Here is a 27,448-nt window from a genome sequence, read left to right as displayed (position 1 = left end):
TGGGCCATGCACCGGGGCTGTGCGCGGGGCTCTGCCCCACGCTGTGCCGTGCTCCAGGGCTCTGCACCGGCGCCATGTGCCACGCCGTGCCATGCACCGGGGCTGTGCCGTGCTCCGGGGCCACGCACATGGCTCTGCCCCACGCTGTGCCATGCACCGGCACCGTGCCCCACGCTGTGCCGTGCCCCGGGACGGTGCCCCACGCTGTGCCGTGCTCTGTGGTGCTGCACTGGGGCCGTGCCATGCACCGGGGCCGCGCACGGTGCCGTGACCCACGCTGTGCCATGCTCCAGGGCTCTGCACCGGGGCCCTGTGCCACGCCGTGCCATGCACCGGGGCTGTGCCGTGCTCCGGGGCTCTGCACGGTGCCGTGCCCCACGCTGTGCCCCGCACCGGGGCCGTGCACAGGGGCCCTGTCCCACGCTCCTCGCTGTGTGCGGCCGGGGTGACCGGGACCCCTACGGCAGAGCCGAGCCGCTCCGGGGGGGGGGCAGCGGGCCGGGGGGGCAGCGGGCCGGGGGGGAGCGGGGGGGCGCCCGGTGGACCCGCCCCCCCCCAGCACCGCGGCCGCACGTGGGGCGGGCGGACTGTCCTTCCCGTCGGCCCCTGCGCGCCGCTCCGCCCCGCCCCGCCCCTCCTTGGGCGCGGTCCCGGAGACCCCGTAGCGAGGGCAGGTGCGCGCGCAACGGCGGTTGGCGGCGCTGAGGGAGCGCGAGCGCGCGGCGCGGGGGGGGGGGCCGGGCCGGGGGCGGCCGCAGTTTGCGCAGCTCGAAGTGAGCGCCCCGGGGGGGGGGGGGGTAACCGGGGGGGGGGGGGGGGGAACGGACGGCCGGACGGCGAGGAGAGCCCGCCCGCCAGCGCGCGACCTGCCCTGGTGCCGCCGCCACCGCCGCCGGAGGGAAGAGCCGGGCGCGGCCCCGGATACCGCCGAGGAGCCGCCGCCATGAACAGCGTGGGAGGCGCCGACGAGATCGGGTGAGGGCGGCGGAGGGGGGTGAGGAAGCACCGGGAGAGGGGGGGCGGGGGGTGTCCGGGCCTTCCCCCCTCCCTTTTTCCTGCGCCATGAGGCGAGGGCCGCGCCGGCAGGGGGGAGGGGGGGGGGGGGGGGGGAGCGCCCTCTCCGTCCCCGCCGTCCGCCGCCGGGCCCGTCCGCCATGCTGGGCCCCTGCGGACCGGGAGTGTGGGCGCCCCCCCCCCCCCCCCCCCCCCCCCCACGTGACCGGCCCGCGCCGGGCTGCGGCGGCAGGTGCGCGCGGCCCAAGGTCACCCGCGGCGCTTCCCGGGAGCCCCGGCCCGGCCCTGGCGGGGGGGGGCGGTTTGTTTTCCCCCTTGTCCGTTGTTAACGAGGGGAGGGGGCTGTAAAAACCCCACCGGTGACTCATCGGGGCTGCCCCGCGGCGGGGCCGGGAGCTTGGCTCTGTACCGGGGCGGGGGGCGGAACGGCGGGACAAAGGCGGCCGGCGGGAGCCTCCCCTGCTCCCCCACCCCCCGGGGGCTGCCCCTCCGCCGCTGACAGCTGCCCCCCGGCCCTGGGCGCCAGCTGCATTTCGGGCAGAAAAAACGGCGCTTTGGGTTTAAAAGGCTTCCCAGAGATTTTTGTGGTTTTTTTGGGGGGGCTGACGCGGGTCAGGTTGTTCTGCGGCGTTTTTAGCGTTATTCCACCGCGGGGCTTCCATTCCGTAGCCTTGGCACGTTAGAACTGAACATAGCAAAAATAAAACAATGATAATGATAAAAAGATGGGCTGCTGAGCTTTCACGACAAGTTTTGGCACAGAGTACGCACGTCATAACTGGTCACCTTTTTCGAAACAACGGTGGACACGTACCCGCGCGGGCTCCGGGGCGCAGCGAGCTGCTGATTTACTCTGTGGGTCCTTAATTTGTTCGGCCTTACAAACACGGGAGGCAGGACAGGGGCTTTGGAGGGAGCACGTCGCTACCGACCACACGTATCGCACGAGGCGTGTTTTAAGTGCATAGGTCTCGCTCTGAAATGATTCTTATTTAGTCCTGGGCCCTAATTGCTCTCTAGTGCCTTAGGAGAGACCCCATGAGCTGACTTCTGTGTGCCGCTGCTCTGGACCTGTAGGTGTGCGCAGGCTGTGAGTGACTCGGTGAAATATTGTCGACTTCCATCCTGAACAGGCCCGGCTGCCCCAGAGCTCACCGACTGCTTAGGTTTTGATCCTCCTGAGTTGTGATCGAAAGGTTGAGTTTTAATCAGAGATGGTAATTTTCTTTTCCTCTCCTACCCCCGAAAGTGCCCAAACGGGAAGGTGAAGGCGTTGAATAAACTGCAGTTTTAGCGGGTGCCTGTAGTTGTGCGAAGGAAGTTCTGCGTTGAGAGCCGGGGTGAGCTGCGAGCCGTCACAGGAGTTAACGCCAGTTTAGTGCTTCTCTAGGCCGAGATTTTAAGTTAAGGAAAGACTCGTGGGAACACTGTAGGCCTTGCAGTTGTGTTGATGGGAGTAGGTAGCGCCTTGTGAGCGTTATTTGTTGTAATTAGCACTTGGGACTCTTTTGGATGAAAGGAAAGTGCTGATCTTGAGATCCTCCTGGCCTACAGGGCGTAGCTGATTGGGGCTGCCCTGGGAGAAATGATGGAGGATGATCAAACTGCCAGATTGTTTTACATACGCAAAGAGTTTGCGCTTTTGTTGAGTTTTGGCACTTTTAAAATACCTGTGCATGCTTTCTTGCTAATTCTGGGATCGTCTGCTTCGGTGACAGACACCTTTGTGGCAGAAAAAGATAAATTAGCAAGTAGAATTTTGTCAGGAAACAGTTGAAGCGGAACACGTGGGTTCGTGAAACTTGGTTAAAACTTACGATCCGCACTGCAGCTTCTGCAGAGTCGTTATTCCGCTTCCTGCCCGAACCCAGCGCGGCGAGGAACGCCGCTGTGCCCGCCGGTGGCTCTGCAGCGCGGGGGGACGAGGCCAGTGACGTCAGAGGCTCACGCTGGTGGCGTAATGTTAAGAACGGTCTCAACAAGAAGTTCTGGCGAGGAGGCAGCGTGCGCCGGGCCTTCCGAGCGGGCTGGCGAGGCGAGCTGAGCGCGGGGAAACCGGCCCTCGCCCGGCGTTGCTGCGGGCGGCTCCTGTGCCATCCCGCGGCTGGTTTCTGCGTCGGCCTCGTGTTCGCCCGGTGGGCTCGGTCCGGGAGCAGCCGGGTAGCCCTGGCTTCGGGCACTCCACAGTGGGCGTCTAAACAGAAGCCGAGTATTTACATACAGCTGCTGGTGGTGACCTGAGGCAACCCAGCTTTTTTGTTTGTTTAAGTGTGTGTAGGGTGACTACAAATAATTAATGGAATCGGAGGTTTCAGTGACCAGTAGCTGCGGGGAGTCCTCGGTCCCTGCAGACAACTTGATGTTCTGTCAGAATGCAGCTGGTATTTTTAGATTGGTCTGATATCCCAAGCTATCAAATTGAGTTCAAAAAAACCCCCAAACCCGACAAGAAGCAATCCCCGTGTACGTGTAGCGAACGCACGAGTCATGGGCTGCAGCAAAACTTTAATCTGAACCTACATTAGACCGTTTGGGTGTTTTTTCCTTTGCTGTTAAGAAATAATTTCCTTATGGAACTTACTTTCCCTGAAAACAATGGCAGGAGGAGGAGGAGCACACGGAGTTGTGTGTGTCTCCTGCATGCGGAGAGGAAAGGCAGCGAAGGGGCAGCTGAAGCCACCGGGGCGTCTGCATGTGGTGAGCGGTGAAGTTTGGCTGCCACCAGATGAGCCGTCCCTGGGCCCAGGCTGCTGTTGAACAGGCTGGTGGCAGCAGTGCCCCAGCCGGGCCTTTGCCAGTAGAGGGAGGTGTGTGTGTGGGGGGGGGCTGTCCTGCCCTTGAGCAGAACTCCGTCATCCCGAAACCCGCCGGCAGAAGACAGGCCTGCTCTCAGCGCGGGCTGGTCACGGACGAAATGTCCTGCTGGTGCTGTTGGCAGATGCGCCGTGACAGCGCGAGAGCAGATGCGGCCGCTGGCCTGTGTGACGCTGCGAGGGCTGTGCTCTCTCTGCCTGTTGCCGGTGCGGTTGTTCTCTGCCCTGCCTAAGAACGTGCTTCGGTCTGGGCTTAACGGTTGGGGTTGTTTTTTTGAGAGGCAAGGCTGATGTCACCTCTCAACTAGTGACTTGGAAATAAAACTTGCCTCGGTGGAGCAAGGCTTGGGGGAACCGTGTAATGCAGAATTTAGTCCCCCCGTGTTTCCGTGCGCGGCGTCTCTGCGCTCTCACGTGCTGGTTTAGTCGCTGTTGGCCGTTGCGTGAGGGTGGTGACATGATGCCGTGTGGCAGGGAACTGAGAGGGGACCGCTGGCTCCGTCGGCAGGCTGCCCTGCTGCACAGGGCCCTTGGTCACACGCTGTCCCTCCCTGGTGCTCCCGCTGCACCAGCAGCTCTCAGGCTGGGGGTGGCCCAATTCTTGCTGCACTTTGCTGCTTCTGAAAAAAGCAGATGGGAGGAAGTTTATATATTTTTTTTTTTTTTGTTAGGAGAACTTCAGCTTTCTGTATGTAAGTGCAGGTTTGTGAGCTCCCAACCTCAGCTCAGCCCCAGCTATGCTTGGATGTATCTGAGGGTGAGCAGAAGACAAAGCAGATACGGTTCCTCCCTTTGAGGAGCAATAAGAGAAATAGAGGGCGTCCTCCGAAGATAAACTATCCCAGCACTTGTCAGTGCAGAGCTGGGGAACTGTTAACAGAAGAGCTTTAGAGTTGGTGGTGCTTAGCGTGGAGGTGGCTTTGAACTAACCTTTAATTATGGAGTAAATTACCGCGGAAGTTCTGTCACACCCCGCAGCTGATAAAGAGCTGCAGAGCAGGCAGGCTGGCATCTCCCCGCTCCTCCCGGTGCACTCGCCCAGGTACTTCGGCGTGCTCTGACACGACGTGGCGCGGATCTGGGTGCTCCTCTCAGAAGATGAGTTGATTCAGACTGCTCTTAAGTTTCAAGCATGGAGTTTAGTTTGGGTTTTAGCCATGACTTTCCCATCTATTTGGAGATACCTCTCAACTAGATTGTAAAATGGTTTCACAACTAATTGCTGAATTAGTGCTGCTCTGTTATTTAGTACTTGCCTCCCAAGTTTGCCTTCTGTCTTAGGCTTGAACTTGGAACTTCTGCTTTTGATTTCATTTAACTAGAAGATAATGGTGGACAAAAGTGATTCTGACTGGTTTTTCTAGGTGAGCAAGGGAGTAGCACGTAAAAGGAATGGATGAGGGTTTTTTGTTTGTTTTAATCAGCAGTTTAAGGACTTGACTTTACCAGGACAGTGCTTTGAGAACGCAGGGGCAAGGAAGCCCGAGGGCCGACTTGAGCTTTTTTGATCTGAGGATGGAAGAAAAACTCTTCGCTTCCTGTTTCACCCCGTTGTGCAAGTAGAGAGCAAGTGTAGACATTTCAGGTGGTGCCGGAATCCAGCTCAGCGTTCCCTCCCATGGAGCTGTTCCTTTGAGCTGTGATTCCCGTTGGGCTTTAACCTTCTGGAAGGTGGAAGTCGGCCGCACCGTCCCAGGGCAGACGCCCTTCCCTTGCCCCTTCTTTCGAAGCGGGTATTAAATGACTTCAACCGCCAGCAGTGTTTTTCACGTGCGATGCCTCTCGGTGTAGGAGATGGTAACATCGAGTGTGTGGAGTTCAGAGTCGGGTGTTATTTTTGCTGTGGTACCTGTTCCGAAGGGCTGCAGCAGCTGTGCCTCGTGTATTTTTGTAGAATTAACTTTTTGAACCCATTTCCCTCGTCCGTTACCTTTTGGGTAACACTCAGCGTTAGCAAATGGCCGCAGGATGAACCCGGCTGTGCTTCAGGCTCGGTTTTGGGGGCCTAATGCAAGACTCTGCACAGCTCGTGGGCCTTAACCTGGGAGTGAAGCTGTTGATGGAGCGGCCTTGGGTGTTCAAACCAGGATGTCTGGTTTTCTGTCAGTTGCCTTTGTCTCAGAAGTTTTGGGTTTTGTTCTCATCCGTAAAGTGGACCCGCGTGGAGCCTGCAGCTGTTCTCTTCTGGTGCTGGCAGAAGTTCTGCCAGCAACTTGGAGCCGAGGGTCCAGCCTTGACAGGAGCCCGGACATCCCATTTTAACTAGGGGGTGGGGGTTAACCAGGCAGAATGACCTTGTAACGGCGGTCTTGGATCACTTGTCGAATTTCAGTGACGTTTATACATGTTTTTCTGAACTTGAAGTGTTCCCTGCTGGAGCTCCTTCCTGCCCCAGAAGAGCAGGTAAATGTACTCAGTGCCATGTTCTCTGTTGGGTTTTTCCTTCTGGCTGTTGCAATGATTTCCCAAAGCCGCACGACCTTCTCGAGTACCTGGAAATAAGAAGTTTGGAGGAACTTAGGCTTTTCTGTTACTTGTGTCTTCTCTTTGCGTGAAAGAATAAAATGCATTCCTGTGATGAGCTCACAATCTGTTCGTGCTTGTGGCACACAAAATGGATGCTTCATTTTTTGTGAACCTTCACGAAACAGAAGGTCGTTGTCACAAAGAATAGTGAATTCTAGTGAAGAACAGGCTTTGTAGCGGGTTGTGGAGGCCTCAGAGCCACCAGACTTCTTCAGAACAGCTGACTTCCGCGTTCAATAAGATGGAGCATCTGTCGTGTAGCGCCCTAAAACTGCTGTGTGCTTCATTTGCAGAAAACTGTTTGTGGGTGGCTTGGACTGGAGCACAACACAAGGTAAGCTGTGTATTCTGCAGCCGTTAAGCCAGGCCTTTGTGAACAGCCAGGGCTGGGTAGGAGGGCTGGGGGAGACGGTGCTGCTCTCGTCTGTTACTGCGAGAGCACGTTCAGACGGGTGGTCATCGCTTCTGGTTTCGTTTTCTCTCCGTGTTTGCCGTTGCAGTTTTTGCCAACGCAGAAGGTGACGGTTTTGTACCATCGCTTTGCTACGATACTGCTGCCCTTTTCTGCGAGTGGCAATAACCCGTTGCACACCATTGGTTTAGAGGAAGTTAATCATTTTCTGAAGAGTAGTTCGAACCTGCTTAGCTGTTTGCTTATCTTTTGTCTCCTAATTGCAAACGCAGCCTGGTGGAGTGAGTGACTGCTTCTGTTCAACGTGTGCTTTTCTTTTTTTAACAGAAACTCTTCGTAGCTACTTCTCCCAGTATGGAGAGGTTGTCGACTGTGTAATAATGAAAGACAAAACAACAAACCAGTCTCGAGGATTTGGATTTGTCAAATTTAAAGATCCCAACTGTGTGGGAACAGTACTGGCCAGTAGACCTCACACGTTAGATGGCCGAAATGTAAGTTGCTTTTCTGTTTTGTTTTTTTCCTGCCTCAGAACTTTCTGCTCCAGCCTGCTTTGAAGTTCTGTTTTAAATTCTGGCTTCCTGTTTGCAGACTGGGTAGTGTAAAAGTTGCCTGGTTCTTTCTGGGTTTTCGTTGTTTATTGTAAGACAGCTTTAACTCGGTGATTTGTGTCGCGTTGTAGAAGCGATGTATTGACGGTAGCTTTGGTCTGAGGAGCTGGATTTCAGCAGCGCTCAGTTCAGCTGCCGTAAACGTAACTTTTAAAACAAAACAATATTCTGCTCGCTGAGATCTGACCAAACTGGAACTTCTTCCAGATTGACCCAAAGCCATGTACACCTAGGGGGATGCAACCAGAACGGACACGACCGAAGGAAGGATGGGTAAGGAAAGATACTCGGTGTATCCTGCCTGTTTTCCAAGTTTTGGCTGACCTTCTAGCAGTTCAATTGGATTCACTCGGCTTGTATCCGTGTTTGACAATCGGGAGTCGGTTTGCAGGCCTTGGGTGTAAATTTTGTGTCTTCTAATTCGATTTCCGTGGTGAGACTCCGAGTACAAAACAGCGTTAACGAACACTGTGTTGTGTCAAACTCAGTTTGTGGGTGAGCTGTTTTCTCGAGCTCTTAGCAGTGCTTTTAGTGGAGGTCTTCAAATCTTGAAACAAGTGTCTGGAAGTGCGCTCACGGGACTGATGCTCTTTTCCAGCCTACTTCACGCCCTGCAGGTTAATACCATTTCATTATAAAATGAGTAAATGGCCTCAGAGCACAGTCCCTAGTTTTCTGGGTTATAGCAGCAAACACTAAACTTTGGAGCTCTGAACATGCAGTTGCTTTGCATTTAATGACCGGGAGACTTCAAGCCTGGAGATGGCTCCCCCTCAACCTGCGAGAGACCCTTGTTCATGTTTCAGTGTAAAGTGATAGAAGTCGCCAACTTTATTGTCCTTCTGACTGATTTTTTTTCCTCCTTGATTTAGCAGAAAGGATCCAGGAGCGATAACAATAAATCAAATAAAATTTTTGTTGGTGGGATTCCTCATAACTGTGGCGAGACAGAGCTCAGGGAATACTTCAAGAAATTCGGAGTGGTGAGTCATTCAGCACGATGACAGTTATCAGTTGGTTGCAAGATGCTTTCCCTCCCCGCTGCCTTTTCTCAGATTTCGTCAAGCTGTCAAATTTTGGGTTAATTTAGACAAACTGCTGTAGGGATGTATCGAAGCATTTTGTGATAAACTGTAGTAAATGTTCATCATCTTGAAATGTATCTTGCTGTTTGTCAAAATCTGTTGCTGTGATATGTAACTTACTTTGCTGCTTCTGTCTCCTCTTGTTTAAGTCTGATGCATGATTCTCCTTCCTTCTTGCAAAAAACCTCCTGTGTGGAGGTGGCTTAACAATATTTTTTTTTTCTGTTTTTAATTGATAACTCACAGCTTGGCAATTAAAAAATTTGTGTTGATTTTTTTTTTGGGGGAGGTGGTGGTGGGGAACAGCGAATACTTCAGTGAGCTTATGTCTAAGATCCTCGTCTTTGAGTATGTGTTCAGAGAGGTGAGGTTTTGCAGCCTCCTGCCGTTATTTTGGTAATTACTTGGTTTTAAATCGTCATCTGGAATCAGCTGAGTTATGTTGTCCCTGGAACCTCCCTTCTAGAGACAAACCACGGCTCATGTAATGCACCCGTTTGTAATTCAGTGAAATGACTCTATCTTCTGCTTTGGGCGGGGTTTTTCCCATTTAGTTTTAATTCCCATTTATCCCAACTGTTGCCCCTTTAAGATGGTGAATTATTGAGCTAAATAACTAAATTTAGCTGTGAATGAGTTTGAGAAAGTTAAAGGTCGCCTGAGTTCAATTCCAGACTGTGCCGGTGGATGCGAACTTGCCGTCTTTGAGTGGCGTTTAGCGCGTTCTTTTGATGCCTTTTTTTAATCACCTTTCTCTAAGGTCTTTTCTTAGGGGCAGCAAAGGATTTATTGGTGCTTTCTCAAGTGGCTGAGTTTATCGACAGTATTGTGTTTAAAACGCAGTTTAAGATAATTTTTGAAAGAATCTGAAAGGCGCTGGCTAACAGCGGTTTCTTTAGTTTGAAAGGCTGCAGTAGACTTGTAAATAGAAATGGGGGAGCATGTTCCACAGCTGTGGGGCGCGATTTCTAAAGGCTCTTCCTCACAGACTTTTGGCTTCCCAATTCTGACCTCTGGATGGCTTGGGAGATACAGGGTTGTGTTCCACCAAGTATAGAAGGCAACAGCCCTTACGTGTAAGTGCCTTTCAAAGTAAGTAGTAGAACTTTAACAATAGTCTAGAAATTGGGAAGTCCATGTAGCGTTCTCCGTGAGTTACCTCTGGAGCAGAGGCTCTTCCACCCGTTTTGAGGCCGCAGAGTGAAGAGACAAGAGCAGGCACTGGCTCGTAGGCACGGAGGTTGCTGGGTAACCGAGACCGAGGGGAAGAGGGGATCCAAACGGACCAGAAGGGAGAAAATCTGCCACCATCACACGGCATAATCCCCGCATGGGGATAGGTCTCAGATGTTAGCATCCAGTGGGCTGTGTCCAAGTGAGTGTCTATGCTGTAATAACCTGAAAAGTAAGGTTTCTAGCTGTAAGTAAAGGGTGAATTTGTGGCAGGTTTTAAGCTAATTCAGGGGATTCTAGAAGAAATACCCTAAGATTGACTTGAAGGTGAAGACGTGGTTCCATGAGGTCACACACGTTTTTGTGACTGCTTTTCTGCGTCTGAGCAATTCAAAGGCAGTTCCTCTCAGCTGTTCTAACGTTGCCTTTGACACAAGTGTTACACCTCTGCTTTTGTTTAAATTGTAGCTCACAGTGGTGCTTATTCTGCCAAAAAAAAAAAATCTTGAAGCCCTCAAACAGCTTGCATTTCCTTTTTTTTTTTGCCTTTTTTTAAAGTTAAAATCTCTCTGATGCTGAGCCCCCATAACTTAGGGTTTTTTGTAATGCTATTTAAAGCATCAGTTTATAACCGGTGCTCTGTGCCACAGCCATACTGGAGTAAGATGTCCCTGCTCGCTGCAGGGGGGTTGGACTATAGGTGACCTTTAAAGGTCCCTTCCAACCCAAACTGTTCTGGGACTCTACGTCATTCAGGGAAGCCACGCAAATGCCTAAACGGGTTTGGAGTTAAAGCTGCTTTTCCTGTTGAGAGTGCAAATGTTCAGAAATGGAAAAAGTCGTCTTGTAAGAAGCTGCACCGCTGAACAGGGTGTTGAAAAGCAGAAACCTTTGGGTTTGTCGTCGGCTATAAACAGCAGAGCGACCCTAATGCTGGATTAAGAGCTGAAGTGTAATGAGACCTGAAGAAGCCACGGTGTAGCAGCTCTTCCCAGCAGACGATGAGTTCAGGCTTTTCTCAAACTCCCGTGCAGAGCAATATTCCTGGTTTGTTTGCTCTGTGCTCTCGATGGTTACCTCGGGCGTTTGGTGGTGCTCTGTGGGTAGGGGGCGGGAAGGCAGCCGGGAGTAACTGTTTATAACGCTCCCCTGGCAGCACCGTTAGTAGAATTTCCCTTCTCTCTTCCAGGTCACTGAAGTTGTAATGATCTATGACGCAGAGAAACAGAGGCCCCGAGGTAAAGGCTGATCTAGTTTGTCCTTGAAATTTCTTCATACTCTCCTATAGTCAGATGGCAAACTATTTCACACCATCAGAAAAGGTAGACTTTTTTTTTTCTGTGTTGCCTCAGGAAAAAGAATAATTCACTGGGCAAATATCACTTCAAGTCTAGACTCTTCATCTTCAGCTTTAGTTGGTATCTGTGCATTTAAAGTCAGATGTTTCATGTTCATTTATGCTTTTTTTTGCTAGTTTTTTAGTCGAATGAAATTGGATTCTCGAGCCGCTCCTGTGGCTTAAGGTATTATGGGGGGGCAGGGGGGTGGGGGGAAGAAAGAGCAGACTTTCCTCCTGTTCCACACGAAAGGTATGTTGACGTCTGCCAGTGCATGGGGGGGTGCTCCGGTTCAGAGTGCTTCTGAACATGAGATTAGAACAGAATCCATCCATTATGTGCTTTTTGTTTTGGTTAAATGGCTTCACTTAAAGAAAAACATTTAAACTACACAAAATAATTCTAAAAAAAAATAAATTTGATTGGGACATATAATCCCAGTGTGCTGGACTGCTTTTTTTAAGACCCCCCCCAAAAAAAGAAGCCACCGAAAACCTGGAAGTTTCCCCAGGCTGTTGAACCAAGTTGGTAACCTTTGGTCAAAATATGAAGCAAGTTTCATGTCATCCACCTTCCATCGCATCTGCCATGGGTTTGACAATTAAGAGGCAATATTTTAAACACGTGAAGCTTAGTTGCACTGCCCACCTGTAGCATGTTCTACATGCTAGAGAATAGTTTGCCATCTGAACTTTCATTTCTCTTCTGACTCATTATTAAGAAATATATTCCTCACTTCATATTTATTAAGCTGTTAAGTCTTAGTTTTATTTTTAATTTAGACATACATCCTTAGTGACATATTTAAGTGTTTCATAGTAAAGTACGGTAATGTTAAGTAAGTTCTTTTTTTTTTTTCTTTTCTTTTCTCTCTGTGAATTGTTTGACTGTGATTAACGATATCTCTTTAGATTTCTTCTCTCTAGGTGATAATTTATCACAGAGGTACAGGCCAGTTCCACAGTCAGAGGAGGGACGGGCTTTGTCTTTTATTGGAGTGTAAACGAAGTTTCAATATATTTGTTTTTTTTTGTTTTCTTGCTTTAGCTATCTTAATCTTCTTTCAACGGTTACCTTTTTGTAAAGCAGAACATAAATTCATCTATTTAAATGCTCTAGAGCATCTGATGTTAAATAGAGGAGGCAGTGGAGACAAAGATACGGGCATCTGAATATAATTTGTGGCCGAAGTTCTGAAATATCTCAGTAATTATTGTATCATCTATATCTTTGTAATATTTAATCCCAGCCTTGCAGCCTGGGTACTAAAGAGCAAAAGGTACTAAAACGTCATGCCTGGTCTGGATTAATCCTGGGCTCAATTAATGGCTTCTCTGCTTAAAGCTATACTAAACCAAAAAAACCCAAAGGGCTTTGGGTCCGCTGACTGGGTGGTAGCTTAAAGCAGGAGGGACAGATGCGCATGGGCGAGAAATCCCGTCGGCCTCCGCCCAGCGTGCAGCGGGATGCTTTCTCCTTCATGCATCGGGCTTGTTAAACCGTGTTCCCGAATCCTGTCGCTCTGGCTTTCGTTTTTGTTCCGTTACATTCTTTCACGTAGCGTGGTAGCGAGCTGTCATCTCCAAAAACGGCCCTGCTAGTCCCTGGGGGGGTTGCTAGGGAAAATTCCTCGTAGTCTGCACTTGGGAATTCCTGGCCATGGATCCCAGAACACGTTTTCTCTTCCCTTCTCTTTCTGATCCGCACGCTGTTGCGCAGAGCGCTGCTCACTCTGCGCACTTGGCCTTTTAACGCGACGCCTGAACGGCTGTGTCTCTATAAAAGCTAACGGCCGACTCACTGCCGTCTTCTGCTGGTCCCAGTTTGAATTTTGCCTTCTTCCATTAACGCTGCCATCCCTGCGTTTTGATCAGATCCCTCAGTGCGAGGCATTTTACTCCTTTGCTGGCAGGAGGAGGGCGATACTCTCCCCGCTGCTCATCCCTGTAGCACTCCTCCTCCTTCAGCTTCTCACGAGACCGCTGGGAACCAGGTTCTCGGTTAGTGGCAGAGCTGCCGCGATGCCCTCGAGGCGCTGACGGTGGGTCTGCCCGTACCCAGCTCGCCTTCGCTCGCTCCCAGTCCCCACCGTCTTCCGCTCGCTCTCCTGCAAGCGGTGCTTTCACCAGAACCCTTCAGAGCCCCCAGTGTAAACGCAGCCAGCCTCCTTACATCTTAAAGGGAACAGTGGCTTTGTGGCAGTCCCTGCTTCTCCTTCTCTCTGTTCTTGGCTGAGCCCACAACTGAAGTAATTTACAGGTTCTTGCTGTTCTCTTCTTCCCCTTGGCTGCAAACCAGCGTCGTTGCGCTGTTCGGTCCAAATCAGAGTCCACTTGGATTCCTGCTAAGTGCCATAAGTCTTCACTAAAGTCCTGTCCTTCAGAAAACAAAGCTACTGGATGAGAGACTTCTTCGCTTTTACTCTGTTTAAAATTCCATGTTGTTGGAATTTCGCTGTGCATTGTACTCTGATTTCTTTATTGTTCCTTATCTTGTGGTGTTTGACCTTTTTTAAATACTTTTTTTTTTCCTTTTTACTGGCTTCCTCAATGACCTCTTACTCTCCTTCCTTCTCCCCCTCCAAACCCCGTCCCACAATCTGTTCCCTTCCTTTGGTCTTCTTGGAGTCAAGTTAAACGAGCAGCCTTCACACGGAGGTGGTGTCCACCGTTTTTCTTTCCCATGTCTTTTTAGATAAAGGCTGTAATACTAAATGTGTGATTTAAATTCAAACGCTTTTCTTTGGGCTCTAATACCTAGATTTCTACTTAACGTCAGACAAATATATTGTGATGAAATGCTGCTCTCAGTTTCGAGGCTGCTTTCATCACAGGTCAACAAAACTTCGTTTATACTGCCAGTCTCTTGTGTGTGGGAAATGCTAAGTTTTTTCCTTTTTATTTTAAGTTTATTTTAGTGATGTCTTTTGCTCTTGTTGCTGACAGCAGAATTTGACCTGCTGGAATCTATTTTGGCCTGTATCTTTGTGTATTTTTTTATATATAAACTTTCTCTACAATAGGCCTCTTTGGGCTTACCCAACCCAGTTGGATAAGCTCAGAGAGACACTGACTGTTATAGATACTGTATTTCTGTTTAACGCTTTAGAGCAATATCTGGCTGCTGTCAGCACTAGCTGCAAAGCAAAATGCAAACCAAGGGGGAAATCTTGGGTTTCAGAAAAGCAGAAATGCATCCATGTTCCATATGCTTCTGATGCCGCACCTCGTTTTCCTTTCTAATTTTTATTGCTCTACCCTTAGCTAATCTAAAGAATGGCACAGTTCTGTACTGCATGTGTTCTTACCTTCCCCGGGGTTTGGTTGTTCCACCGGCAGCGAGTGGTTGATGGCATGAACCAGCCTCCGTGTTCTGTGAGATTAACCACGATTTTGCCACTCTCTCGGCAGTATCAGCAGCTACAGCCTAAGTGCAGAGGTTCTCAAAGCGTCACCTCAAAAAAGCGGCCTGGTCCTGGGGCTTTGCCTCTCTTCCAGCGTCTTCTACAGGCGTCAGACGCTCCCCTGCAGCCTTCTGAAAAGCTGCTGGCTTCGGCTGAGCTGCCACCAGCGAGGGCTCTGGTCGGATAAAAGGCAGTGAGCTGCCCTGGGGGATCTGGAGCGGTTGGTAGCGATGTCTTGGGCAAAAAAGAGGGACTGGAAAGTCGTGCACAGATGTTCAAGAGCAGGAAAGAGAAGAAACGAACTAGATGGGAGTTTGGGACGGCGAGTACCCCGTGCTGTATGAGCAACGCTTCCTCACTTGGCAGGGGCTGCTGCGCTCGGGAGGAGCCGTGTTTGTAAGGCGGGGAAAACTTGAGAACCTCTGATCTAGGTTGTTAGCTTCTGAAGCTTCTCATTCATCCATGGAGTGGTAAAATTTTTCATGCTTTAACAGCTACATTTCAAAGACAACTTTCTTATTTTCCACGGAAAATACTCCCTAATTGGAAGACGGGATAAGGGATGGGAGGAAGTTGCTTTGCAGCTTTGGGGAGCAGGGACAAGAGATTCTCCTTGGGAAGCTGGTCCGCGTCCAAGATAGGAGCAGCAAAGTTGCTTGACTTTAATCTGCTGTCCCACAAGTATTTTGTTCTTAATCATGTGGCACAGTTGCATTTATGACGACATTAGCACTTTTTTTGCATTTCCTGGTAGGTGGGTTAGGAATGACCTAAAACTGCAAGGTAGTTAACAAGCTCCGTTTGTAGGTTGCATGTGTGAAACCAAGATGAGGCATTAATTGCCGAATTGCAGGAAGTATCCATTGCAATTTTCTCGGATTGACTTTTTTTGAGAATTTAACACAAGTCTCGGTTATCTGAAACCCCTGCTTGAACCCTTGGTCCGCCCCTAATACTGTTCATCATCCTGTTTTGTGTCACAACACCCTGCTACCTTGATTCACTCTTCGTCGTTGGCTAGGTTTTGGATTTATTACTTTCGAGGACGAACAATCAGTGGACCAGGCTGTCAACATGCATTTTCACGACATCATGGGCAAAAAAGTGTGTAGTTGTAGTTTTATTTTACCTTAAGAAAGAACCAAGTCTTGGGCAACTAGCAATTTCACTGGTGAACAAAACTCCGTAGTTGATTCAGATAGGGGGGAGAGCATGCGAGTCCAAATTCGAGGCTTTATCCATGAAGGTGGGGAAAGTCTGAGTTTGCTTCAGCGGGTGAGAAAGGCAGCGAGCTTGTGGCTTAGCCCGTAGGAGAGAGAGATCTGGAAAGCCTGAGAACTTCGGCTGTGGGCTGCTTTGGTTTGGGTAAGGCCTTGTGCTTACAGACCTGGGGGGTTGCTCTGGCTGAGCGTGGCTTACCTGGGAACGAATCGGTGACGACTCCCTTTGTTTTGAGCACGGCTTAGGTGTCAGGATAGAAGTTAGTTGTTTCCAGCTGTCTGAAAATCAGAATCCCAATGAAATCTGAGTTGTTCAAGGCTTGGTTTAAGATACCACTCCTTCAGATGTGTGTTTGATACTCAAATTTTGAGGTGGTGTGAGACAGTCTGCTTTATATAATTTCAAACTTAAAAAGCAAAAGAAAAAAAACATCGTGAAGGATTGGTTTTTTAAAAAATTGGGTCACTTACTGTGAAACTTTGATACAAACCCACGTACTCTATATAGTATTTAACCACAATGCAGTTAAGTGACCTCTGGTTGTTTCATCTTCATACTGTGTTGTCAGCAAATGGATGTTTGATAGGGAGGAATTTTTTAGGCTTGCTTTGATGTTACTTGGCAAGGAACATGCTCGTACCTGTGGAAGAAGCTAAAAGCAAAGTGAATTGTTGCAGGACACCCAGGTTTTATACAGGCAGAATAAGGACTTCTTAAAGAAAAACGAACCGCAGGAGATTCTGGTATATTTGAAGTCCTTGCGGCTTTACAGTATATCCACAGTTTTTAAAGTAAGCGTTAGAACTGCTGACCTCGGCGTGAACAGGTCTCAAGGATGCGCAAAAACGCTGTCACTTCCCTTCAGTTATTGCACTGTGTAATTTTGCATTGTCTTTTCTGTGTGCTGGTATCTCATATAAGCGTTCATGTAGCTAGCAGGGGATATATTCTTGCCTGTCGGTGGCATTTGGGTTAATTATGCAGTATATAATGCTTTTTATTCCCATGAACTTGTCTGGGGGTTGAGGGGTGGGCTGCTTTCCTAATAGTGGAAACGAAGCAAACGGAAGAAATGTCCTTGTGTAATCAAGACCACGAGTGTATGCTCTTGATTACCGGTGTCTTCCTCTTGTGAGCAGTTGAGCACCCCCGTTTGGGAGCAGATGCACTGCCAGCAGTGAGAGTCCGTTGGTATGTGTGACCTGTCCGTGCCCTACACACGTCCTCTGGCTTCCCTGGGAATTGCCTTCGACATACAGGGACCCCTTCAGCGAGAGGTCGTGGCACGAAGCGGCTCACTCGATAGGAGCAGGAGCAGAGGGTGGTGGGGCTGGGAACGCACGGGGCGCCCTGGGGGAGCCTCCGAAATGTCGCCGCTTTTGGGGACACGTCGGTGCGAACTCAGAGTTCTCCGTGGTTTCCCAAACAGTCTCGGTACCCCAGTGAAATCAGCTATTCTTGCCCACCCCCCTTCCCTTTTTTTTTTTTTCCTTTCAATGACATAAAGAGCAGAAACGTGCCGAGCTTTTTCAGCCAGGAGCAACGGAGATGCCTCATTTCTTGGTGTAATCTGGGCTTTAGGCAGGGGTAGAATTTTAACCTCGGTGCTGAGAATATTGCACAGGGATTTTCCAGTCCTCGGTTTGGCAGTTCAGCGCTTCCCAATTGCGCTGAAAAATTAATGGGATTCTTCCACGTAGATTAATGAACTCCACACACTCCGCTCTCCTCATTGACTAATAATGCCCGCTTTACAAACGGTATCTCTCTCCTTTCGGTAATTAGAAAGGTATTGCTGAAATGGATCCATATGTTGTTGAAAGGAAAAAAAAAAAAATTAAAATTGCAAGAAGGACTCTGCTTTTGTAAGCAATAACTGAATTCCCTCGAGGCAAATGTGTTAAGACTCATTAATTTGAGTCCTTTGAAAAATTCCCTGGGTTCCTCTCTGGAAGGGCCTTCAGCTGACAGAGATTTGGTTACTGTCATGTCTCATGTCCTTGGGGCATCTGCAGCGGGTGGGGGCGGGGGGCTTTGTCCTTGCCTTGTGCCTGTTTCCTGTTTGTTCTCTGACATGAATGGTTTTTAAGACATGGCAGGAAGAATTCTGAATACTTTATTTTCCATACTACTCAGGCCCATTGATGATTGAGATTTATTTTCTTTGTACTCTGGCACCCATTAAAATTAATCATAAAATAAAAAAGACTTTTAATTCAGCATGCATGAGTGCTGAGAGTGTTTCATTAAATCAGAAACTGGATTTTTTTGAGAGGTTTATATTGAATGTGCAGCTTATTTTAAGTAGGTCAAATGCACTTACTCGATGGCTTGGAACACTAGGACATTTTATCTTTGAATAAAATAAGTTAAGCACTGTGGCTTACTAATTTTAAAAACAGGAGGGCTTTTGTCACTGACTTAACACAGTATGAAGATTTGCTTCTTATTGACTCAACTGTCCATTTTTATTACTTGCATGTTTGTTTACTTTTTTGTTAGATGTAATGTAAGATTCTCTTATCACATCCATTCCCTCTGACATTGTTTGAGTTAATTGAGATTCTTTAAGCGTTAGCCTGGGGAAGGTAAGTCTTTATCTTCCATTAGACATTTTAATAAAATCTTAAGTTTAAAACCAAACAAACAAAAAACCAAACAAACAAATGTGTGTTTCTCAGGTATGAGCAGAGCTGAAATTGCAGTTAGATGGGGTGGGTTTAAACTGTAACTTTCAAATGAACCCCAAACGTGTTTGAATGGTTAAAGCATTAGTACCCTTTTTCAGGGCGTGCTCTTTACTCAGAGGTTGGTTTTTTTTACTGAAAATGTCGTCTTTGTAACTCCTGCCGTAAATGTTAAATCAGTATATAAAGAATTTCAGATGATGCTTTTTTTTAAGTGAAGAGCCGTTGTAAGAGGGTACTGCTGTTTTAAGGTTAAAGCCGATGAATGCTGTACTATGATGAAACCCAAGTGATTTGTAGGCTGTGTTTTACTTGAAATACCTCAACAGTAGGACTCGTAATGTCTTACCATCATATATATTGTACCTGAGAAACATTTTAAATTACTGGCCTTAAGTTTAATAATTAAGTATTTAGACATAAGTCATAAGATGCTAAGTGTAGTCTTAAGTGTAATTAAGGGTGTGTGTGAAGGGAAGGGGGGTATCTTGACCTGCCCCATCTCTCCTAAGTGGTGCCTCTGTTTGTTTAGGTGGAGGTGAAACGCGCAGAACCCCGCGATAGCAAAAGCCAGACTCCAGGGCCGCCCGGTGCCAGTCAGTGGGGAAGCAGGATCATGCCGAGCGCTGCCAACGGCTGGGCAGGTCAGCCCCCTCCGACCTGGCAGCAAGGATACGGCCCCCAAGGTACCGCTTGAGTCGTCTCGGAGCCCTTGTCGCCAGGGTCTTGCCCTTCCAGCTTACCTGGGGACCTGGTTTCCTGGCAAGTGGCGGTGGTGCCAGGTTTGTCGCTGCCATCGCTCTGCGCGGAACGGAAATTTCATGGATCGCTCCTTCCCACGTCCGCTGAGATTGTGCCCTCGCTCCTTTTCCCCAAAACCTGTGTTTCGTAGGGCAGAAGTCAGTGGGTTGTGCCGAGTGTCCCCGGCAGCGCTTCACCCGCTCTGGTTGGCTCTCCCCGGGTAGAACCGGCACGGTTTTGGTGACGCGGAGAGGGCGTTGAGAAGGCTCAGCAGCTCAAACCATCGCTCCGGCGGTGGGATTGTGCCCTGCGTGAGACCCTGGTGAAAAATGGTGTTGAAATGCGGGTTTTCAAGGATGAGGCAGTTTCAGAGGAAGTTATAAGTAAAATTTGAAAGGGATGAGAGTAAAACAGATGGTCTGGTCTTTGGGTTTTATTGCTTAATGTAGCCTGGAAAAATAACAAGCAGCTATGGGGCTAGCAGCGGTGCAGGGGAGCACTTACTGCATATAATTTTCTTGATTTAGCTTGAACCCTTCAGGGCTGGAAGGAGCAGCCGTGTGGTTTGGGTTTGATGGCTACAACCCCCACAAGATTTCGAAGAGAGGATAAATATGCTGAGTTCATCCAAAGACAATTTCGATAACTTACGGAGCAATACGGTGCTATAATTGAGTAGCGTTTGACAGAACAGAACTTGCTCTGATAGAGGAGAAATTTTCACCTGGGGGGCTAAAGGGAGCGTCGCTGCTTCATCTCATGCTGCAGCGGATGGTCGCTCGGCGGAGGGATTGCTGGTTTCCCCGTGGTGCTTATTAACTTGAAAGCTGCAGCGGAGGCTTTGACGTTCTGCACAGATGTGCTAATCTGCCCCGGCGCGAACTGAGAAACGAGATTATTTTCAGTGTGGTTGTTTGTAGAGAAGATGATATCTGGTCTGCTGGCAAGATTAACGTAAAACATAAACGCATTTACCTTTCAATCTTAGTGCTGCCGCGAATGCAGAAAGGTGATGGTTTTATCATTCAGAAACTTCAAAAATAGCTAGGATAAACCTAGGTAGTACATGAAAAATGCTTTGGATGTGTAGCTGGCTGTGATTCTCGGTGGGTTTGTTCTTCCATACTAGTGTAGTTCCTCGCACTTGGTATGCTCGCAGCTCCTGAACGCTCCATCTGAGTTTGGAGACTGCGTAATCTGCTGAACGATTCCGAGTCTGCTCAGAGCTGCCTATTTGGAAATAGCCCAAGACTGTTTCTTGGACCATAAAAATAGTTCTGTAAGGGCCGCTGGGAGAGGACCCCAGGGCAACTGGGCTTTCTTTACTTTCTTTTAGATCATTCCTCTTGCATAGGGTACAGTTTCAGTGCACACATAAGTTGCTTTTTTTGTTCTGTTTCAGGGATGTGGGTGCCAGCTGGACAGGCAATTGGTAAGTACGTTACGTGGGACCAATTCTAGAAGAAAAATCCTATTGAGCGAGGGTGCAGTTTCTTTAAGAATTCACAGTAATTTGGGGATTTCTGTAGTGTTTAACCTACATTTAAAAGCTTGATTGACTGTGTCCTGAAAGAACGAAGGATAGTGTGTTCTTAACAAATCAGTACTGGGAGCTGACACAGATCCCGCTGTTGCCCCCCGTGCTAATTCTTTATCGGAACTGCGGTTATTTACAGTAGGGATGCTTGGAGGACAAATATTTCCCAAAGTAAGAATTCATAGAAAGCTGAGGCTGCGTCTGAAATCTGTCAAACAGCGTTACCCCATCTAGAGGATGCTGACTTAAGCAGCAATTTTTCATTCTTAAGCCGCTTTAGTTCTTGGTTTCTCTTCATTTTCTAGGTGGATACGGACCACCTCCCCCGGGAAGAGGAGCTCCTCCGCCACCGCCGCCGTTTACCTCATACATAGTCTCCACACCTCCTGGAGGATTCCCCCCTCCGCAAGGATTTCCACAGGGCTATGGCACCCCTCCACCGTTCAGTGAGTGACCGACGGGAGCTCGGCTGCAGTCCCTCGCCAGATTCAGTTCGCAGCTTTTGCTCGTCTCTCTCTGCACTTGGATTTCTTTTCCCCTACGCTCCGTCTATCCTCAGATGTTTTGCCTAGATTGTACATTCTGGGCGATAATTAACTATATTAAGTGTTTTTACCGGTGTGTGTTGGGTAGCACTTTTTCTTCGGTGCGGTGCTCATTTCTGTTCTCTAGTTTAAATCTGCCTTGCTCGATGAATTCGGATTTACTGTGTACCCCTGTGACAACATCTGAGAGAAAAGTTAGAGATCACTGCGTGGTGACCTGGGCTGGACACAGGCCGGGCTTTTCAGAGAAGCTTAGGGAATTAGGTCACAACTGGCACTGGAAATGTAAATAGGATTTTAGCACCTACCCCTCAGGCCGCCTTTTGAAAAGTCTCATCACAAGCCTGGTTTGGAAAAGAAGGCAGAAACTAGCACCCAGTTATCTGGAGTTGCTTGTTCTGCTATGAGGAAACCATTTCTTTGGGATATCTTTTTTTCCTGCTAAGATCTGGGATAATACGGCTTCCTGCTCACATCTCACGCGCACCTGAGAGCGCACCCAGTTTGCTCCCTAGTTCTGCTTTACCACTTGGGCTTTGCTGGCTGCTGACAGGGCTGCAGTCTTCCTTTGGGGTGAGGTTTTTCGCCTTAGAAGGTCTGTTGTTGGGGACTTCTAGCCACAGGGGTTGCCAGAGTGTAGGAGGGAGTTACTGCCTGGCAGCTGTAGGTGACAAACGCTTTGGTTTTAACAGACTTACAAGTGTTTCTTAAAAACTACAGCCGAGCAGGACGTCAGCGTGGTGTTTACACATGTCTTGTGCTTTCCTCCTGTTTCAGGTTTTGGTTATGGTGCTCCACCTCCTCCACCTGACCAGTTTGCCCCACCTGGAGTACCCCCTCCACCTGCCACTCCAGGGGCAGCACCACTAGCTTTTCCACCACCACCACCACCATCTCAGGCAACTCAGGACATGAGCAAACCCCCAACTGCTCAGCCAGAATTCCCTTATAGTCAGTTTGGTAAGTAACTGTGTATAAACTACGTTCAGCTTGATCTTTCTCCCCTTCCTGCTTTTCTTTTACACTTGGGTAGGAAGTCAGCGTTCAGAAACAGTTTGCGAGCACTGAGGGCACTTCTCTCCAGGACGGGAGTGCCAGCCACCAGCTCTCCAGCCATCCTTAAATCAGGCAGTGTTCTAGCCAGAGGGTGTTTAATCGACTCGAAAGCATTACTCGTATGCTGTGAAATAGCCTTCAGACTCGTGCACTGGTAGGATAAGCACTCTCCCCGAATCTGTAGTTAAAACTTGTTTTTCCAAGAGCTTCACGGGGCTTGTAGTCAACTTTTTTGTGCAACTGACTTTGATCAGCCTGGAGAACAGGCTTCGAGAGTGAGAACAGCCTCGAGAGGCAAGGCAAGCCGTGCAGGGTATCAGAATCCAAGCTGAGAGCCTTTTCCTCCCTTCCCCCCATTCCTTTCCTGCCTCTCTCAGGTTAGAGTTCTCAGAAGTGGGTAAAGCCTAATTGTGCTCTGCAGATACCTGTTTCAGGTAGCTGAGAGAAGACATTGATGGAACAAGCTTTAAGCCAGGCAGACAGTCCTAAAAACAGCCACAAAAAAAAAAAGCAGACAAGTGCTTGTGCTCCCCAGTAAAATTTCTGCTCCTCCCTGGGGGAGCTGGGAGGGAGTTCTCCTCTCGCTCTTCCTCTCAGCCCTGGTTTTGAGCAGTGTTCCCCAAAGTGCCACTTGTGGCCTACTGCCTTTTTTTTTGGTTTTTTTGTTTTGGAAGGCGTTGTAATTGGTCACTTTTTTACTTCCGAAGTGAACTTTTTGCACACAGTAGGCCCATGGATTGAGACTGTTCCTTGCTTGAACGAGTTCTCCATGCGCGTTAGTGCCTGCAGAAGCTGTTCGGAAGCGAACGCTTCGTGAAGTTAGGGTCTGAAGTTCCAAAAAGGTGAGCCAGGCTCTGAAGGAAGATCAGCCTTTCGGATCTGTTTCTAAAGCAAGCTTGTGTTCTTGTGCTGGTGAATTTGAAATGTTTTTCAATTTGTTTGCTGTAAACACAGTTGCCTCCATAGATAGCATTGCCCTTGTGACTCAAGAGGAGGTTTTTCTTGCCTTGCCAGAAGTTGTCTCTGTGCAGACTCTTTTTGGGGGGGGGGTGGACCCTACTACAGAAAGTACAAAATCCGTGCACAGTCATTGTATCAGTGGGCAACCAGTATCTGGGATGTGGGGGAAGTTCAGGAAGACTCTGTTTTCAACCTGGGGAGGGGGGATTCCAATACTTGGGGTGTGTCTAGTACCCCTTGCCTCTTGTGTATTCTAGGAAACCTCTTTGCCAGTGAAATACTTCAGGTGTCTTTAGTTTAAGAGTGCTGGGTAGGGAGGGAGGAGGGAGGAAGAGGTGTGTAGTGCTGCATTTTGAGGAAGAAGGCTACGAAGGTCAGTTGTTTAAACCTCAACTGCAGTTAGTCTCTCGCCTTTCTAGCCTGAAAGCCGTTACGAGTGCTGACAAGGTTAGAGGTGTTTGATACGCTACAGTACCACAGAATCATCCACCTGTTCAGAAAGCGATGTGGAACGTCCCTTAAACTTCTTTAAAGAGCTTCAGCACTTCATGGGATGGCAAACTGGCTGGCAGCATTGCTGTGCCCCGGGGCAGGCCGGCTGCTCTGCATGTCTTTACCTAAATGCACAAAGCTGACGGGCTTGGAAGAGGCACTGAGTTATCTAATCGTTGCGGCGTTGTAAGGTTTGTCCTGGCTCGACAGCATCTTAAATGCTGCTCTGTTTACAGCCAGGCTGAATGTGAACACTAGTAAATGAAACACTAACGTGGGTGTGTCTCCCTCACCCTGAAAAATTATCTCTGTACAGGGCTCTCTTGGGGTTCGTCACCCTGGTCTCCTCATTTCTTACTAGGGCTGGGTACCTATTCTCAAGACCCTTCAGGCTACGCGCCAATACTTTGTTTACACTCTTATGGTCAGGCTGAGCAGTGAGGAGCCTAGGTAGGTGGTGCCTCTTTACAACCAATGCTCTTGATGTGTCTGCCTTGGGGAAATAACGTGTGTTTCTTGCAGGGTCTCTTGCGAGAGGGTGGGGGGGGGGGGAACGATGCGGCTCCGATGTGTCCCCGGGCGAGGCAGGGCAATGCAGTTGATGTTCAGTAGCTGGCTGAAGGGGGAAGTCACGACTGAAGCGCGAATGACGAAGCTGCTCTTCGCTTCCCGGGCTGCTGCACTGGCGAGGCTTTGTCCTGCGTGACCCAGCGGAGCTCAGGTTCTTCAGCGAGACGGTAAAACCGTCCTGGCAGGCCCGGCTCCCGCGGAGAGCAGAGGTGCCGGTGCCAGCCGAGAGCTGCAGCAGGAATTAAGCAAGCAGGGGAGGAAAGGTCTGGCTGGGCAGGTTCAGCTGTAGGTCTCCTTTGTGATAGACAAGCAGAACTGTGGTTTCCCCAATCCTGTGTACAGGGAGAGTAACTTCATTTTTTTTATTTTTTTTTTTCCCTAATCTGAGCCTCACCCCTTGGCAAAAATCAAATTGTACTTTTGGTTGCCTGCTTATCTCTGTCTGAAAAAATGACTGGATTAGCATTTTGAGCTCGTAGAGGCCTGTGATAGATGTGTTTTAAGGCTCATTAGTAGTAGCAAGTCCTGAGAGACAGGCGGAGCTTGAAATTGAAATACTGGAGACATGCTAAGAGACTTTGTTTTGGATTAAGAGAGTTAAACCTGCTTTAAGCCTGCATAGAGAGAAGCAGAGCTGCAGAAATGTGCTTAGTAATTAGGGTTCTTAATTCCGTCTGTCATAGTAGAGACTTGCACTGATGCCACTAGTATGATTAAGAGTCGTATTTAATTACGGGAACTTATATTAAATTTCTCAAGTTCTCAGTGTTCTCCATTTACATCTAGTTGCCTTTCCTGTTGGCAGGAAGAATTCCAGCAAGTCTTTCGTCTTCACCCTTTCTCCCTGTCCCCAAATTCTTCTCGCTCTAAGCCCATTCTGAACCCGGTCCTTGGCACGGCTCGCGTTGCCGAGCGGCGGGCGCAGCCTCAGAGCAGGCAGAAGGGCAGCGTGGCAGGAGAGAAGCGTTGAGTTCCTCGGCTTGAGGAAAAAAGGAAGATAAATGTTAACGGGGGGCACGCATTAGTGTAATCTTGAGTTGAGAGTCAGCACCCGTTCAGGCTGAAAACTCGCTGCTGATGGTGTAGGGGACGTGGGAGAAGGGCTTGGCGGTGGCTCGCTGGCTGCTGCTGCTCTCCAGCCGAGGCAGAAGCGTTCACCACCACCTGCAGCAGCAACGGGGTGTCCGGTTCTGAAAAGGGAGCTTTGTTTTTGGAACTTGCCACAAATACCTTCAGCTGCCCCTGCAGCGAGTTTTCGGGGCAGGATGTTCGTTCCTTCTAGGGGCCACTGTGGACCAGGGGTTCCGCTACAAGGCACGTAACGGTGCAGCGGTCGCGACCTTCTGGATTCTGCTTTGCCAACTTTGCCCCCCTCGTGTTTCAGTTGATGTTTTTTGAGTTGAGTATTCCTTGAAAGAAAGGCTGGTTAGTTCATTAAAAGAAGCACTCGGGCAGCAGTGCGCTGTTTTTTGAAAGGATATCGGGGGTCGGCTTCTCCAGCGCGTCTTTCCAGCGGAGGAGGCCTTTTGGCTGGCCGGGGGAGGTGGTGAAGCCCAGTGTCCGCAGCCAGAGTCCCGCAGCTCCGCGCAGTCAGTAGAGCAGCTGTGAGATGGCAGGAGGAGCTTCCTCGCTGCGTCTTCATCTCGGCCGAACCCGACAGCGTTAGTCTTGAGCCAGTCGACAACCCCAACCTCAACCAAACCAAAACTACTCGTTTGCTGCCAGCTCGTCCCCTGCGAGCCGCCTCCGGCTCCTGAGCCGCCGTGGCGGCTGTGACGCCAGCCTGGGCAGGGTCCCCCCGGCAGGGAGAGGGGCCCTCGCTGCCCACCCCTCGCTGCTGCTTTTTGCCTGTTTCTGCTGCAGCGAAGGCGAATCGTGGCAAGAGCCGAGAGCAGCTGCTGCTCTGAGCAGGGCAGGCGGAGGGGTTGGTCCTGAGGCCGCGCGGGGCGGGAGGGAGCGGGGTCGGGTTTGGGGTTGGCGCGCCTGCGGCCGCCGCCGGGAGCTGACTGCCGCCTTTTCCCTTCTCCCCAGGGTATGGACAAGACTTGAGTGGGTTTGGACAAGGTTTCTCTGATCCCAGCCAGCAACCCCCTCCCTACGGAGGCCCCTCGGTGCAACCCTCCAGTGGCCCACCTGCAGGAGGAAGTGGTTTTGGACGAGGACAGAACCATAACGTGCAAGGATTTCACCCCTACCGGCGCTAGCGGGGGCTGGCAATCAGGGAATTCTGTCCACACGGGGAGGTCTGGTACCAGCCGAACCCAGGAACCCCAGACTTCTGAACTTGTGACAATCACATACTTGATGGAAGAAAAACCTAACAACAATATTTTTTTTTTTTTTTTCGGGGGGTGGGGGAAGATGGCTTCTGAAGGCAAAGCTGTGGGTGTTTGGACTGCAGTTTTTAAATATTTTCCTTTCTCTAACCCATCAGCACAAATAAAGAAAATGTCACTGGTTCAAATTACAGGGTTTTAAAAATGTCTTCAGCTTTAATTCAAAACTTCAGGTTTCTTTTTTTTTTTTTTTTGAAATTATTTTTCCTGAGCCTTTGTTTTACCGTATATTGTAAACTTTTATGTTTAAAAGAAAAAAAAAATATATACATTTACAGATTGTGAAATTTTTAAGAGAAATTTTCTACTATGTATGCTGGCTTATTTTTTAATTTAAAACAGGGTTTCCGTTAGCACTGTTGGAAGTGAGGGTAAGCTGCAACCCCCTTACTCCTGACATTAGTGGTGGGGCGGATGGTTCAGAAACTCTGGGAGTTAAAAGAAATCTACTGAGTGTATTTTGCTGTTGTTACCTGGTGGTGTAGAACTGGTAACAAGGCAGGTGCAGACTTGTCGACGCACAGAGTCACTTCGGAAGCGCAGCGTTAGATCTGCGCTTCACACGCTTTCAAATCCTCTGTGGATTTCGTTAGGGGTTAACGGAGGCCTTGTTAAGATGTAGATTTCCCTCAGGCAAAAGGTTTAGGTGCATTTTGCACTAACCAGTGATTACCCCTGGTTTGAATAAAGAGAAGTACATTTGGACTAGAAACACAAGCCTGTCTCCATTTTATTTTTTTTTTTTTTTTCCTTTTGACAAAAAAAGCTTCTTGTGACTTTGTGGGGTTTTTTTATGAGAAATCAATTGGCAGCCTTGAAAAATCATGTCTTAACAGCAGCGAACAGGCTTACGCTGTTCCTCCGCGGGCCGTGGGGCCGCTGGCGGTGGCGTTCGGGCAGCGGTTCAGCGGTTCGTGGCCGCTGCCCTC

General features: G+C 49.3%; 1 protein-coding gene across 3 annotated transcripts; it reads left to right on the top strand.

Moving 5' to 3' along the window:
• The first annotated feature begins 915 nt into the window (after nucleotides 1-915).
• Nucleotides 916-26,650, top strand: DAZAP1 (DAZ associated protein 1). 3 transcript variants are annotated; one of them, XM_086477689.1, is made up of 12 exons: nucleotides 916-975; nucleotides 6,647-6,687; nucleotides 7,093-7,259; nucleotides 7,584-7,649; nucleotides 8,252-8,359; nucleotides 10,824-10,872; nucleotides 15,396-15,478; nucleotides 18,815-18,968; nucleotides 20,426-20,455; nucleotides 20,866-21,006; nucleotides 21,883-22,065; nucleotides 26,215-26,650. In XM_086477689.1, the coding sequence occupies exons 1-12, from the start codon at nucleotides 944-946 to the stop codon at nucleotides 26,385-26,387; spliced, it is 1,227 nt and encodes a 408-aa protein (XP_086333815.1). In that variant the 5' UTR covers nucleotides 916-943; the 3' UTR covers nucleotides 26,388-26,650. The 3 variants fall into 3 exon arrangements, with proteins under 3 accessions (XP_086333815.1, XP_086333814.1, XP_086333816.1); XM_086477688.1 differs by having other exon boundaries at nucleotides 8,249-8,359; XM_086477690.1 differs by lacking the exons at nucleotides 916-975; nucleotides 6,647-6,687; nucleotides 7,093-7,259; nucleotides 7,584-7,649; nucleotides 15,396-15,478 and having other exon boundaries at nucleotides 8,322-8,359.
• Nucleotides 26,651-27,448: the final 798 nt, after the last annotated feature.

The sequence above is a fragment of the Leptosomus discolor genome, chromosome 24, assembly GCF_034619465.1.
Source record: "Leptosomus discolor isolate bLepDis1 chromosome 24, bLepDis1.hap2, whole genome shotgun sequence".
NCBI classification, from domain to species: domain Eukaryota; kingdom Metazoa; phylum Chordata; class Aves; order Leptosomiformes; family Leptosomidae; genus Leptosomus; species Leptosomus discolor.
This window is presented reverse-complemented; position numbering and strand designations above follow the sequence as displayed.